The sequence below is a fragment of the Callithrix jacchus genome, chromosome 2, assembly GCF_049354715.1.
Source record: "Callithrix jacchus isolate 240 chromosome 2, calJac240_pri, whole genome shotgun sequence".
In the NCBI taxonomy this organism is placed as follows: domain Eukaryota; kingdom Metazoa; phylum Chordata; class Mammalia; order Primates; family Cebidae; genus Callithrix; species Callithrix jacchus.
This window is the reverse complement of record NC_133503.1, coordinates 18,381,088-18,396,954: the sequence shown is the minus strand read 5'-3', so window position 1 is coordinate 18,396,954 and position 15,867 is coordinate 18,381,088. Positions and strand designations below refer to the sequence as shown.

The following is a 15,867-nucleotide window of genomic DNA, read 5'->3' as shown; positions in this document are numbered from 1 at the left end:
TTTCCAATGACACCATGCCTGACATAGTGCCTGATATGTGAAATATTTATGGAACTGAACACATTCCAAAATAGAAGGTAGACTAGGTAACTCAGTAAGCAAAGTCTTAAATCAATAAAAGAAAAAGGCAGCAAGCAGTTTGGAAAATGGCAAACAGTTTAAATAAAGCCCCTTAGCCACACAACACACAGAGCAGTGGTGTAAGGTGCTGTGGATTCTGCCAGAGGACACTGGCTGTGCCTGGACCCCAGCTCCTGTGGTCTGAGAAAGGCCATTGGCAATGACCCTGCCCCGGCGCTTCTCATGGGGGCTCAGGTAGGGCCATGAGATTTGGGTTTCCTGTTAGCGTGGCTTGACAATAGTCTCGTTTGTCATGCTCCAGTCATCCGATCTCCTGTCTGCCCCAGCGCTTCTCATGGGGGCTCAGGTAGGGCCATGAGATTTGGGTTTCCTGTTAGCGTGGCTTGACAACAGTCTCGTTTGTCATGCTCCAGTCATCCTATCTCCTGTCTGCCATTTCACTTTCCGCGGTTTCTGTTACCCTCAGTCAATCACGGTCCAAAAATAGGAGAGTGCAGTACAGTAAGATGTTTTGAGAAACGGGGAAGGACCGCATTCATGTAACTCTCATTACATTATATTATAATTGTTCTGTTTCATTGTTAGTTGTAGTTAGTCTCTTAGTGTGCCTCATTTACACATGTATGGTAGGTATGTAAGCAGAGCAAAAACTTTTGAACACATTCTCTTCTACTCAGAATGGACTTATGTTCCAGTAAACTAATTGGAAGTTGAAAATATCGAAAGTCAAAAATGCATTTTTGTAGCCCTGTTATATGTCGAGGAGTGAACTAAATGTGTGTGGCTTTCGCACCATTATAGAGTTGAAAAATCCTGAGTGGAACATCATACATCAGGGATATTGTGTATCTGTAGGGATTGGTACTCTCTTCTGTTTTAGGTGTCCACCAGGGGTCCCTGGAACGTATCCTCCTCAAATAAGAGCAGGGTGCTCCTGTACTTAGAATTTTATGGATATTTCTGTTTCCTCTGCCACAGGAGATATTGGCACACCTGAAACGATGGCCCCCACCATTGTGGTTCCCCCGGGCAACAGAAGTGTGGTGGCTGGATCCAGTGAGACCACCTTGGAATGCATAGCCAGTGCCAGGTACGAGGGGTGTCTCCTATGAGAATCCTAATAAATATTACACAACCTGTGATGAGCTGACGACAGAAGGAGACACTGGGGCATGGGGTTCATCCTTCTAGCGACAGTGGTCTTGTTTGTCCAGATGGGCCGTGAACACGATATATGGGTAGATAAGGAAATGGACATGCTGACGTCTTCCAGACCCCGCACTGGAACAGGGCGGCACTTTCAGTGTAGCTCTGGGTGGTAGTGGGGCTCCTCTGAGACACTCTCTAGGCAAAAAGGAGGAGTGGAGGCAGAGGAAAAAGTTCATTGCTCTTCTCCCTGTCGTCATCCAGGGTGTTCTCTGCCTCCTTAGTGGTCACTTCAGAATCAAGTTTGGACCATCCTGCCTTCCATGTAGCTGTGTCCCCTCATAGTATTTATTTTAAACATCCTTTTCCTGAGCAAACAGAATCATTAACACTCATGGTCCATTGCTGCTGCAATTATCTATCCTTGCTCAATAGCCCTTGAGCAGAATGCATCATTGATGCATGCTAGGAGGGAGTAGAGTTATTTCTGGATTGATTTTTCAGTGTCCTTTGTTCAACCTGCCATGCTTCCTGGTAGACTTAGCTTTGTCAAGCCTGGTGCTGAGTACCTGAGGCAATGATCACTGCCTACATGAGTCCCAATCGTCGTCACAAACGCCTTTCACTCCCACAGACCTGTGGAGGAGCTGAGTGTGACCTGGAAGAGGAATGGAGTGAGAATCACCAGTGGCCTCCACAACTTTGGAAGACGCCTCACCATCAGCAACCCGACGTCTGCAGACACTGGGCTGTACGTCTGCGAGGCGGCGCTACGCGGGAGTGCTTTTGAACCAGCCAGGGCGAAGGCCTTTCTTTTCATCATAGGTAATGCCCGTGCCACTAAGTGGTGTTGTCAGCATCTCAGATAGCATCCAACACTGACACTTCTGCAGGAACAAAATAGCCTATTTCAGTGACTTTATTTGTGACTCGGTAAATGAAGGTGAGGTTGAGTTTATCTTCCAAATCCTTCCTAGTCTTCTTTCCCAAGAATATAAGTCCATTAAATTCAAAGCATTGTTGTTCTGAATATTTTCAAGAAATGTCCTTCTGAATTCTCCAGTCCTGAAGCTTGGGAAATAGATCAGTGAAGCCCCTGTCATATAGATCCCTCTCCTATTCTGGCTTTTAGGCCACTAAGCCTTTCTATAACTCTTACTTGGCTGTCATGATCAGTGTTCAGAAATTATTCTATTATTGCTGGCCGGGTGTGGTGGCCCTCATGCTTGTAATCGCAGCACTTTGGGAGGTCGAGGTGGGTGAATCACTTGAGGTCAGGAGTTTGAGACCAGCCTGGCCAACATGGTAAAACCCCGTCTCTACTTAAAAATACAAAAATTAGTCAGGTGTGGTGGCACGCATCTGTAATCCCAGCTACTCAGGAGGCTGAGGCAGGAGAATAACTTGAATCCAGGAGATGGAGGTTGCAGTGAGCCAAGATTGCAGCATTGCACTCCAGCCTGGGTGACAAGAGCAAAACTCCATCTCAAAAAAAAGAAGAATGAAATTATTCTATTATTGCTATTATTTTTTTGACCTAGGAGAAAGTTTAAAACTATTGGATGGTACCTTCTGTTAAACTAGAAAAAAAAAAAGGAGAACAGAGATGCTTCCTAAAACTGGGTAACATATTACTCCTGAACCAAAGAGAGGGAGGACATAAAATTAAGTCCGTTGGACTTGCCCAGCGCTAAATGCTGGAAAATATTACCGTTTAGGGAGTGTGCATTGTACAGTGGCTAAGGAAATACTAAACTTATTTTGAGTTTATGATAAGATTAAATTGTGAAGCAAGTGCCTTTATTTCTTTCATTTCTGCAGCTACTGTCATGGGTTTATTCTTAAGTGGCTGTGATGACTATCAGAGTGACCTGTCTTCTGCAGTAGCAGCCACTGTTGATAAGAGGGAGCCATAGAGGCCCCCTCTAGGAAGGAGAATCTCTACTTCATCTCTCCTTTTTGAGAATAAGGGAAATTGAGAACAGGAAAATTCAAATAAGAAGAAAACCCTCAGAGAGCCCCTTAAATAAAAAAATTTGCCGCTTTGCAAAATAAGAAAAAAAAAAGCTTGTATTTTCCTATAAAATTAGCAAGAGTATCAAGGAATACTGCATAAAAGGCAGTTTGCCTTGATCACATTCCTCTAATCATTAGGAAATGGCTCTGTGTCCTAACTGAGACTCTTCTAAATACAGTACTCTCTCTGAAAGAAGAGAAAGGGGGTTAAAAGCATCAGTGGAAGCCGGCTTTGAATCACCAGTCACTGTGGATTCTACATGAGGGGCCTAAGCTGGTATTGCTACCTTTCTCATCTGTGCTTCCGCTGTAGATGTAAATATCACATCCCATTCTCTGTAAAGACTTTTTCATCAGGGTTGATCTATAGTTATATGAGCACAGCACATTATAGATTGAACCAAAATTAAAATTTGTGATGTGTAAATCTCTAGTAGACAGACTATACTATGTTCAAACATTTTAAGATAATTTAAGCAAGAGAAGAAATTTATCTCCCTGTAAAGTAGAATGTTTGTTTCGATCATAATTCCTTTTTAAAATAGTTAAATCTATCATATGAACTTTGGTTTTGCATTTACATCTGAATTCCAGAGCAGATTGTTTTTGTGTTCTCTGGAGTTAGCACCTCTCCGTGTTCTGACTTTTAAAGGTACAAGAACACACTTCACTTCTTTATGATGTTGATTTAAATCCCCTTTTATTCTTAAGAATTTGCTGTGACAAGTAGGATTTTGTGGTTGGCGCATACTGCAAAAGCTCTGAAGAGAGTGTCTCTGTCAATTATGAGGGATTTGGATGAGATTATAACCCCACGCCCTGCGGCCAGAGCATTACCCGTTTCACAGGGCTGTCACTGTGGACCTGTCGAAAGAGCCATCCATAGGAGCACACAGAGGAAAGATGGAGAAACAAATTGGCTCCTATTACTTGTATTTTATACTGATGAGACAAGACAGGTTAGAAGTACTGTTTGCCCCACCTGCCCAGTCCCCTGCTGTATTGCTTAATTTCTGTGGCTTAAACAGGGAGCACAGAGGTGGCTTCCATGCACCACCCTGCCATTGGCTGCTGTGTCCTGTGGAGCAGTCTCTCTATGCCCTCCCTTCCCACCTCCCCTCTACACCCTCTGCTCTCCCCTCCTGCTTCCCCTATATACCCTCCCCTCCTGCCTCCTCTCCATGCCCTCTACCCTGTCCTCACACTTCCCCTCTATGCCCTCCCCTCCCCTCCTGCCTCCTTTCTAAACCCTCCCCTTCTGCTTCCCCTCTAAGCTCTCCCCTCCCCTCCCTTCCCACCTCCTCTCTACACCCTCCCCTCCCCTCCACTCCAACTTCCACTTCCCTTCTATGCCCTCCCCTCCCTTTCTACCTCTTCTCTGCCTCCCCTCTACTCCATCCTCTCCCACTTCCCCTCTACGCCCTCTGCCCGCCCCTCTTGCTTCTCCTCTACACCTTCTGCCCTCTCCTCCTGCCTCCCCTCTACATGGACACACACACCCACACCCCCCCACACACACATACACACTCACTCCATGCCACAGCTGTTTCCAGAACACAAGGAGGCTGCAGCCCAGCAGAGCCCTCACCTTTCCGGCCTCCATGTGTGACTTCCAACTGCAGGTGTCCCCCTGTCCTCCCTGGCAGCATCCTTGGCCCGGAGCCAGCTTGCCCTCTGCAGCAGGTGGAAGTGCTAGGGGCCGACACCCCCAGGCACACCCTCAACCAGTGTCTGAGGGGAACTGGTGGGTGGATATTCAGGCCCCTTAGCTACCCCTCCTCTACATTGGCTCCCAGAGTGTCTCTGGTCATGAGGCTGCAGCCGCCCACCTGGGAGCTGCCAGATAACAGGCTCTTTGTAGCCAACCCCATACTCTCCCAGTGGTGTTTCCATCACCGCCCAAGAAACTGCCAGCATCAAACCTGTCTCAGGAGGGCCTGCTTCTTGGGGAGGCCAACCCAAGTCTGGGTCTGTTCCTGCAGACCCTGTGCACCTGTTCATGACTGTGCCTAGGAGGAACCTGCTTCCGGCCCCAGTGCCATCTCCCCTGGTTGGCGAGGGCTGTGTGTTCATGACCCACCTGGTTAGTGAGGGCTGCTCGACCATGGCTCCCCTGGTTGGTGAGGGCTCTGCGTCTGTAACACCCCTCAAGCATCCCCTCTGCTGTGCAGCCCTGGGATGCTTCACCCTGGGGGAGACTACTGCACTCTCAGCTGGGCTCTTGCAGCCTAGGGGATGTGCCGGGGCATGATGTAAAACTGTGGGCTCTGGGGACACAGTGGGGATGTCATGGCATGACATAAAACAGTGTAGGCTCTGGAGACACAGCGGTGGCAGCGTAGCATGATGTCAAACAGCACAGGCTCTGGGGACACAGCAGGGCCAGTGTAACATGACATCAAATAGTGCGGGCTCTGGAGAGAGAACCAGGGTCCATTTCTTACTGCACCATTCACTGGCCTGAACGAGTGTTGGCCTCAGTTTTCACATCCATGAAACAAAGGAGATGTAGAGGATGCCAGCTCATACTGTGAGTTAAATGCAATCATATCTGTCATGGAAGCACTGAATGGTGGCTTTATTTGCAGTTCGCATAACTCCTCTATTATCACACACGTCCCATTGTACTAGCTATTTACCAGTAATCAGTTACGTGACATACATTTTTCATGTTTACTGTCTCTGGAATCAAGATGTGTCTCACCACCTATGACCCATTTTTTTTCCTTGGGGTTAAGTAAGATAAGGATGTGTCTGTGGGATACATCTTTCCCTCCAACACATGGCTTCCACATTGTCTCTTTATCACACATGAAGCCAGCAGCTCCCACACGTGCCCTGTTCCTGCAAGCATGCAGATGCCAGCATGCCAGCTCGGGAACTCAGAGGGCAAGTTTTGACTGCAATAGACTCTTACCTGGTGGGGCATCTGCTGCCACCCCCTTCAAGTTGTTCATGGAATTCAGTGCATGTGGCTGGAGGGCTGGCTGCTGGCCAGGGGTCCCATCAGGGGCTCCCACATCCCTGGCTCATCTCCAGAGCTGGCAGCTGCAGCCGGGTTCTTGTCACACATCGAAGCTCTCTGCTCTCCTCTGTGCCACCAGATGCAGAAAGATCTCTCCTTTTAGGGGCTCACATCATTACACTGGGCCCACCCAGCTAATTCTAGGCAGTCTCCCTATTTTGAAAGGTTGAATACCTAATCCCACTTGCACAGTCCCTCTTGGGGACTGTAATACAGCATAGTCATAGGTTCCAGGGAGGTGGGTATGGACAACTGTGGGAGCCATTCTGCCCACCGCAATGGACTAGCGTGCAGTGCAGGCCAGCCAAGGGCACACGTGGGACTTGGTGCTCCTAGAGAGGGGTGATCTGGAAGGAACAGGGAGGCAGTGCAGAGAACATCTTTGGGTCTCACAGTGATTCCTACAAAGGAGCACAGGAGAAGCCTTGCAACTCAGAGGCCAAAACCCAGCAGCATCAGGGGTAGGAGAGCAGGACAAATGTGTGGTTTTGCGGGGACCATCTCCTCCATGGCTGCCTCTATCAGGCCCAAGCCTGCAGTTTGGCACACTGGCATTTTGGAGAGTGGGGTCATCTGATAGAGGCCCCTGGTTTGGGGGCAGTCTGGGAGGTATACCCACCTCCCGTCCTAAGACTGGGGAGCTAGAAGCTTGTGCTGACCCTGGAGGCAGCTGCCATGGGCTCTGGGCCATGTGGAAGGCAAAAAGCCTGTGCTGGCCTTTCCCTAACATCCTGACTTCACGCAGAGCATGAGAACCTTTCCCTGATGTTTTCATATTGTTTCAAAAGAGGGAGAAGTGTTTATTTCAATCCCCGGTGTTTTTGGCTACAGTCAGGATCAATTTTCTGAAGTCCAGGGTGGGCCCATGTTGGCAGAGTACCCTTTCTAGACAGAGTTCTGCTGATTAGCTAAGATATGCCCTCGCCCTCTTGCCCTTTGAAGAGTAAGTGGTTGAGCGTCTATGCACAGAATGACTAATTCAAAACAGATTTTCCCCACTGTTTAACTCACAGCCTTTTCATGGTCAATAGGCTTAGGGATTTCTCCACGTTTTTTCCTTAGAGCAGACTATGTATAAAAATGTAGCTGGAAATGGGGAGAAACCCCAAATAATAGGAAGGGTTGGCAGGGAGAAAAGTCGTAACCTCACACAGTAGGGAGGTACCAAGGGGAGCTCCGAAGCTGTGCAGGGCATGGGCAGCTCCACACCTGTTCCCTGTGCAGAGCTCCCTGGAAGTCTTTCCAGAACAAGGTAAGAACATCCACAATAAATAGCCAGATGTTTTCCACCCATGCCTAGCACTCAGCTACTAAAACTGCTCAGGACTTTGACCCTTGCAAGCAGTGGCAGGCTGCCCCCCAGACCTCATCCAGGCCACAGTACGATGGAGAGTATGGAGTGGGGTAAATTTTCCCACCAGACGGCATGCTGTGCGCCAAGCGTCGCTGGTCACTGGCTGGGGTAGAGACTAGCCTGGTCTGGGCTTAGAGGTCCCCAGAGCAATGCATTTGCTCAGCCAAGCCAGCTTCTGGTCACTTTGTGGAGTGCCCTTCTCCCTGACCCCAGCGAGGTCTCTTCCTGGTGCTTGAGGGAAGCCTCAAGGCACTGTACCAGGGGACATGGGTAATCAGTACCTCGGGGAAGGTACCGTGGGCCCATAGGCCCTGACCATTTGTATATATGGATTTTGTACCACCAAAGCACAGGTCATCTTGGGTTAATCTCAAGGGAACCATGAAGATTGAAAAAAAACAGTTCCAAAGGTTACACTGGATGACCTCCTTTCTGTAACATTCTTGAAATGACAATGCTACAGAAACAGAGAACGGATTAGTGGTTGCAAGGGCTGGGAGCTTGGGGTGTTTGCAGTCTTGGAAGGCAGCATCCTTGTGCTGTTGGACAGGTGGACCTACACACATGATAATGTTGCATGGAACGTGCATGTGACTCTTCCACCCACACACTTGAGTGCAGGAACCACTGGCAAGAGCTGGATAAACAAGGCTGATTGTATCCGTAGCAATATCCTGGTCATGATGTTATACTGTCTTTTTGCAAGATGTTACCATTGGGGAAAGCTGGGTGAAGGGTCTATGAGCTCTTTCAGTGTTACTTCTCACAACCACACAGGACTCTACAGTTTTCTAAAAAGAAAATGTTCAACTAAGAAGAGGAAACTGTAATTAATAATAAGCAGATGTTGATGCTGAACTTATATTTTTTCCTTTTTCCTTCACATCCTTTTGATCAGATCGTGACGGTCGATAATGACTTAGCTTTCCTGATGAATACGGGTCAGGACCCACACACAAGGGCCCTGACAGCAGGCTGCTACTGCATAGTTAGAATATAAATAATGCTGCCTTCATTATTATTGATTGAGGAAGGGTGACAAAATGGAAGATGTATGAGTTGTGCAATGAAGATGAGCTTGAAAAAGGTAGACTTTAAATGTATGCAGTATTTCTTCAGGCTTGGTCTATACACATGAAAACCTAGGTAGACGAATCTGCTTCCTTCTAATGAATTTGCAGTCGTCTCAGCCAGGCTGGTTAATTCAGGCAGATTCTGGTCCAGGTAATCGCAGAAGTGAAACCTCACTTTGCCTCCATTCAGAAACCTTCAGCAGTTCCCCTTAATCGATTCTTTGAAATGCTAAGTTTTCATTTCTCTTCTCCCTCCTTTAGGTCCCACCTTGTTTTAAAGATACAGTCAATCTAGGAGGGCATGCCAAGCTGTATTATCCACATTCAACACAATCATAATGAGAATAAACCAACTCCGGAAGGCCATTCCCAGAAATTAATTATCACACAGAAAGTGAACACAATAGCCTTTTGTTATCGTTATAATGAAATCGCTACCACCTTAATACTTGACAAACTTGGCCATGCCTCTGTTGAATTTCTGCTGAATAAACTGGAAAAATATTGCAGTTGACTCTCCAAGGAAATTCATTGTTTAATTCAATCACTATTTTTTTTGCGGAACAGGCGAGTGGAGTATCTAGAGGTGTGAGTGTCCAAGAGTTGCCTTCACTACTAGAGATAGATGAGCGCTCCCCTATTTTTTTCTCTTAATTATCATTTTGTATTCCATTGAAGTATTAAATCTATATTTTGGAGAAGAACTGCTAAGAATTTTAAAAATAAGTTAATAGACGGCACTGTTCCTCGATGCAGGCTGCATACCTTCCTCAGGCGCTTGACAAGCTTCCTGAGTTCGTGTTTAGATACTGAAGCAAACTAGCCCATAAAATACACTGCTGTAAATATAAACCTTTATGAACCTCTTGGGGTAGTCCTTCTAAAATGTGAATTAAGATATTCTATGATTCAAGCCCATAAACTGAAAAGTAGCCATCACCCTGAGTAGTAATTTGCTTTCTGAAACCCCAGTCTATAAATTGCCTTTCGCCTGTGCTGAGTTTGTATGCACGATGTTAACTAATGATGAAGTTTTAAAGAATAGTTTTTAAGAGGAGCCCAAACTATTTTAGGTTATATAGTCTCGACATATCCTCCTTTGGCTTAGGGGCTTTTTTTTTTTTTTCTTGTTTGAAGAGCCACCGTATTTTACTGCTGAGCCTGAGAGTCGGATTTCAGGGGAAGTAGAAGAAACCGTGGACATCGGATGTCGAGCCATGGGTGAGTGTGGAGTGGCTGCAGAACAAAGAGCCATGAATGGGAAGAAGGAAAACAGCCTTTTTCCATAGCAGAATTGCCATCATTCTAGGGAGACACTGAGTGTGACGGTGAAGAGCAGACCTTAGAGAGTAGAACCGTATTGGGGCAGTGACCATGAGTAAAGCATTTGACTTTGCCAGGCTTTTGCTTCTTCTCTTGCAAAGCAGAGATAATAATATTTACCAAGCAGAGCAAAAAAGGAAGCCCCCATCCACCCTGGATAGAGAGGGGACTCTTGTCACATCCCATGGATTCCTCTTCAAAGGCCCTGATTCCACAAGAGTGTGACCCCCATCAAGACTCGTGGCAGAAAATTCTTTCTCATCCATGGGCTGATAGGGACTAGTAACCAGATCCTCTCTGTAGAAAGGGAGACTGGTATACATTTATTTGTGTAGATGTATGGGATACAAGGTAATTTTGTTACATTGCACAGTGGTAAAATCAGAGCTTTGAGTGTGTCTATCACTGGAATGGCTAATTTCTCATCATCGTTAAGTAATTTCTCATCACCCACCCACACTCTTTTGAGCCTCTATTGTCTGTCCTGCACTCTGTGTCCATGTGCACATATGACTTGGCACCCACTTATTAGTGAAAACGCAGTATTTGTCTTTCTGTGTCTGAGTTCTGTCACGTAACTTCACGACCTCCAGTTCCTTCCGAGTTGCTGCAGAAGGCACGATTTTATTCTTTTTTTGTGGCTGATAGTATTTGAATAGGAAATGTTACTGTTTTTTTGCCTTTTTAGCTCTGGGTCAACTTTTCCATTGAGGGTCAGTTAATTCCAGCCTTTGTCCCCATGCCTCATTTATGAGTTACCCACTGTCACCATCTCATGTCGGGCAGCACAGGTGATTACACAAAATCTTCTAGCAGAGACAGGCTTTTAAAGGCAATTTCATTAACAAAACCTGTGTTTGTATTCTGGCAACATCAAGAAATGAAAAGGATCTTTTCTCTTTTGTTTGTACTCATCTGTCCTAAGGATGGTATTTTCTCCTACTCCCTAAGAGCTCAGAGGGTAAGGATGACTACCAGTTTTGTAAATCTTCACAATAGCTCCATAAGAGAGAGACAGTTATCTTTCTGTACCATAGAAAAACCAAGCCCTAGAAAGCATGGTTAAGTAATGTGCCCAAGGCACTGAGCCACGGCACTGAAATGGGATGCTTCTTTTGTGAAGTTATTGCCCAGTGTGTGACCTGTGGGAGTTGCTCATTAAATGCTAAGTGAATAACTTACCTAGGGCCACATGATAATGGAGACAAGACCCAAACAAATCTGTCAGCCACCAAAACAGCCACCAGGCTCTTGCCGGGACACTAGATTCCCCCAGGACCTGAAGCCCTGGACTTAGAACAAATCCCATTTGTCTATACCTGCAACTTTATGGATGTCTTTCATCCCTGCAAGCCCCCTTCCCTGACCCAGAACGGAGTCTTGCTCTGTTGCCCAGACTAGAATGCAGTGGTGCGATCTCGGCTCACTGCAACCTGCGCCCCCGCTGGGTTCAAGCGAACCTCCTGCCTCAGCCTCCCAAGTAGCTGGGATTACAGGCACACACCACCACACCTGGCTACTTTTTGTATTTTTAGTAAAGACCAGGTTTCACGATGTTGACCATGCTGGTCTCAAACTCTTGACATTGTGATCTACCCGCCTTGGCCTCCCAAAGTGCTGGGATTACAGATGTGAGCCACCACGCCCAGCCCACCATTTTTTATTTCTGAAAATGAGCGGTGTGTCACCCTTCCAGTGCTGGTGGTGGAGGGAGAGATCAACCTTGGCCCAGAGACCCCCCTCCCGACCCTCTGTGCTTTGTACCCACTGCTCCCGGCCCAGGGCTTGGTTGAATAGGAGTTCTGGTCCTCTCAGCTCCTTACCAGCTCACAGTGGCTGCTGTCCACAGATCTGTACTGTTTCTGTTCTTCTCTGCTCTTGCTCTACTGATTCAGCATAGAGGAGGGGGAGAAAAGGGTGAGAGAAGAGTAAGATGAATTTTGCATGGAATTATTTTTCTTACGGTGGTTGCATTGTTCTTTCTTGTGTAAGTGCCAGCTTCTTAAGGCCAACAACTCTGTGAATGTGAAGCTATAAAATATTTAGAGAGCTTATATTTCAGAAATAAGAGTATACAATCCTACGGGGGAGAAGATTTCTGTTATGACATTAAATTGCCCCAAAATAGAAATGCTCCTAGTTCCCTCTGTACTAACAATTATTTTTCAATAAATGACAATCTTAAACTCCCTTTGACAAGAGAATGCTCTTTTTTTTTGCATGACTTCTTCAGAAACTGCTTGTTAAGTGTAGACTTATAAATATAGAGAGAACAGATCTTCCAACACTACACTACCGTCATTTAGTTTACTGCTTTCTTTTAATTTTGACAGTGAAACTTTAGCAGCATTCGAAGTGGTTATTCCTTATGAAAGTGACATCATGTAACTGCTATTATGAGATTTTACATGAATTGGTTTTGCTTTTACCTTGAAATGGATTTTTAAAAATTTCCTGACTTAATGAAAAGTGACAGGAAACATAATTAAGGCAAAGAAGAGAATCTGAGAAGACATTATCTCGAGATATTCTGTGACATTAACTTTATTCATTAAAGTCGACATCTCTCACCTACCTACACAGCATCTTAAATCAAGGGGTTTTGGTGTGCTTTGCACTAAAGCATGTCAAGATGTGTTTTTTATTTAAATTCATTTTCTATTTAGGGAAACTGAGGTACAGAATCATCTTGGGCTAAGTCTAGATATGCCTCATGGAGCAAAGCATCTTTCCTATACCCACAGTGTAATACCTCTTGTGCCTCCTCGACCCTTAACAAGATTACTTAACCTAATAAATTGCTCCTCCGAGACAAGAACTCCATGAAGGCCCATGGTATCCAACCCTTTTGATAGCGGGTGTTTAAAAGATGGCAGTCATTTTCATTGTTAGCTGTCAGGATGAATAGTGATACTGCCCACTGAGCACTCACCAGGTGCCAGGCATAAGTTTTATATTACTTGTATAAATGTACACACATGCACGTATATGCACAAACTCAGACACACACACACATGCACACACATATAAACATGTACACACATATATACAGATGTACATATACACACAGAGATGTACGTACACACATATGCATACACACATGCACATAGATACATACACATAAACACATCACATGCACAAACACACATGCGCACATGTATACACAGATACACATATGTTTACAAACTCACATACATACACACACACACGTACACACACACACACAAACACATCCAATCTTAAAACCTTCTGAAGTTGAAATCATGATTATCATTTGCTTACCTGCACGTCGGGAAATGGAGACAAAGAAAGGGGTAGGTAACTTTCTCTGCCCAAGGTGACACTGTCCACAAAGTGCAGACTTGGGATGTGGCCTGCATCCTGCCCTCTGCCCTTATGACCCTGTGCCCAAGCCCTCCCGCAGTGGCTGATTAGGGCACTGCAGAGCAGAGAGGGCTTCATCTCATCTGAACCTTATGATCTCAGTCTCAGCTGGAATCTCCTTTTTTCCGAACAACAGCATGAGCCTGTGTGGGTTCAGAGCAGAGCTGGAAGGAGCCATGGCCAGGGCAGCCAGAGTTCGCACCCACTGTTCCTCTCAATGCTTCTCTGTGTGGATTGCTTCATCTGCGATGAGAAAAATAGCTCCTTACAGGGTGGTTGAAAGCATGAATAGACAAGAAAATGCCTATTAAAATATTGCCATTCTAGCCATTGAAACAGATGTGCCTCAGTCCTCAAGTCAAGAATTATTTTTTAAATGGTGTTTATTCCCATTCCTACGCAGGGGTCCCCCTTCCCACCCTCCAGTGGTACAAGGATGCTGTCTCCATCAGCAAGCTCCAGAATCCTCGATACAAAGTCCTCGCCAGTGGAGGCCTGCGTATCCAGAAGCTGCATCCAGAGGACTCTGGAATCTTCCAGTGCTTTGCCAGTAATGAAGGAGGGGAGATCCAGACCCACACCTACCTGGATGTAACCAGTAAGTATACCCAGGCCTGCAGCTACCTACCTGAACTGGACAAATCTAATGAGTACACTGAGGTCCACAGCTATCTGGATATATCCAGTGGGTATACCCAGGCTCACAGCTACCTGAACATATCCAGTGGGTACACCCAGGCCCACAGCTACCTGAACATATCCAGTGAGTATATCCAGGCCCTCAGCTACCTGGATATATCTGGTGGGTACATCCAGGCCCTCAGCTACCTGGATATATTCAGTGAGTATACCTATCAGCACAGCCAGACCTACTGGACCAGGCCTTCAAGGTAGAGCTACCCAAAGATTGCCCTGTATGACACACAGAAAATGGTAGTATCTGTTCATCCCCCTTGGGTAAACGGAAGGGGTGATATGGCCAGACCAGGAGAGCCACCTCTCAAGCACAACTGAAGCCTTGGTAGGTCCTGTGTAGAAACTGCTGAGGCCCAGGAGCAGCACGGACACCCAGTCACTCCTCAGCCCTAGTGCCCTCCTGTTCTCAGGTCAGCCTTGCTTCTTCCCACATTAAGCCCTCTTTCTTGAGGAGAAGTAGAAAAAAATTCCCCATATTTTCTGGCCAGAAATGGAAGGACTACTGAGTGAATAGCTCAGTCCTAATCTTTTTCTTTTGATCTTTTTTCTATTTTTTTACATTCATTCTCTATTTTACTTTTATTGAACAATTATAGTTCTTTTGTGAGTTTCTTTTATTATCCCATTAACAGAAATACGTTGGTACTCTGTCTTTGAAAAATAAAATCAAGGTAAAGGTTTTCATTGTATCTGTGGATTTTCTTTTTAATCTCCCATGGTTGTATAATATTGTTCTTCTAAAATGAAGTAGAATCTAGTGATTATAGAATTATACCTTTCATGTTTGTCCTTTTGGGAGCAAAATGCCGATATCCTCAGGGGTGAGAGCTGTTGGAGAAAGCAAATCAATGCCGCTGTGTGCATAGCTGAGGGCTTTTCTCACCTAGAGCCTGAGAAGAGACTGACAAGGTGTGTAGAGAGCCATACAGGTGTTTTGGTAAACTAGGGGACCCTTCCTTGAATCTTGCCCACGGGTCAAATTTGTCTTTCATTTTGGAGCTTAGGAAACCAATATTGCTTCAAGCAGTAGAAATAATATTGGATGTTCAAGTCAGAAGATGAGTCTTGATCGATTAGAATTATTTGAAGCCTGTCTTGCAATCTTGGTCCAGGATGTTCTGGGGCAAGGATCAACAAACTTCTTCTGTGAAGGACCTAATGGTAGATATTTTTGGCCTTTTAAAAATGTGGGCTACTCAGCTCTGCTGTAGTAACCTAAAAGCAGCCGCAATTCTTAGCACATGTGAGTGGCTGTGTTCCAATAAAACTTTATTTACAAACACAGGGTGCAGGCTGAATTTGGCCCCCAGGTTGTAGTTTGCCCATCTCCATTCCAGTGAGAGACTTAGGAATGAGAATAAGGGAGAACCCAGAGAACATGGCTGGGTTTCTCTCAGCCTCAGTTTTCTCATCTGTTAAAATGGAGCTAAACAACTTCAGATTATAGGATTCTCAAGGGCCACTTAAGCTGTTACCATGGCAATCTGTGAATCAATGAACAAATAAATGATTCTAATAATGCTATCTGCTTTGTAGTAAGAGGTTTTTTGCAAAATGAATTTTTTAATTAAAATATCCTTAATGAAAGGAAAATGTGTTTTAAAAAATCATTATTGATTTGCTCATTTAGCAAGCAGCTATTGAGCATCTGTGTTGGGCACTCTGGCTAAGGCTTTGGGGACACAGCTGTGAGGAAGACAGGTGAGGTTCCCATGCTTCCAGGACAGAGGGTCTGTGGAGATGAGAAAGGCAGTGAAGGACGAGATGAC

General features: G+C 45.6%; 1 protein-coding gene across 1 annotated transcript in view; it reads left to right on the top strand.

Moving 5' to 3' along the window:
- The window catches only part of SDK1 (sidekick cell adhesion molecule 1), a 1,001,700-nt gene that overhangs the window by 697,606 nt on the left and 288,227 nt on the right, over positions 1 to 15,867 (top strand). The window contains exons 6-9 of the mRNA XM_035283177.3: positions 1,060 to 1,171; positions 1,862 to 2,052; positions 9,833 to 9,916; positions 13,806 to 14,000. Of these exons, the coding sequence (XP_035139068.2) occupies positions 1,060 to 1,171; positions 1,862 to 2,052; positions 9,833 to 9,916; positions 13,806 to 14,000 (582 nt within the window). The remainder of the gene's footprint in view (positions 1 to 1,059; positions 1,172 to 1,861; positions 2,053 to 9,832; positions 9,917 to 13,805; positions 14,001 to 15,867) is intronic.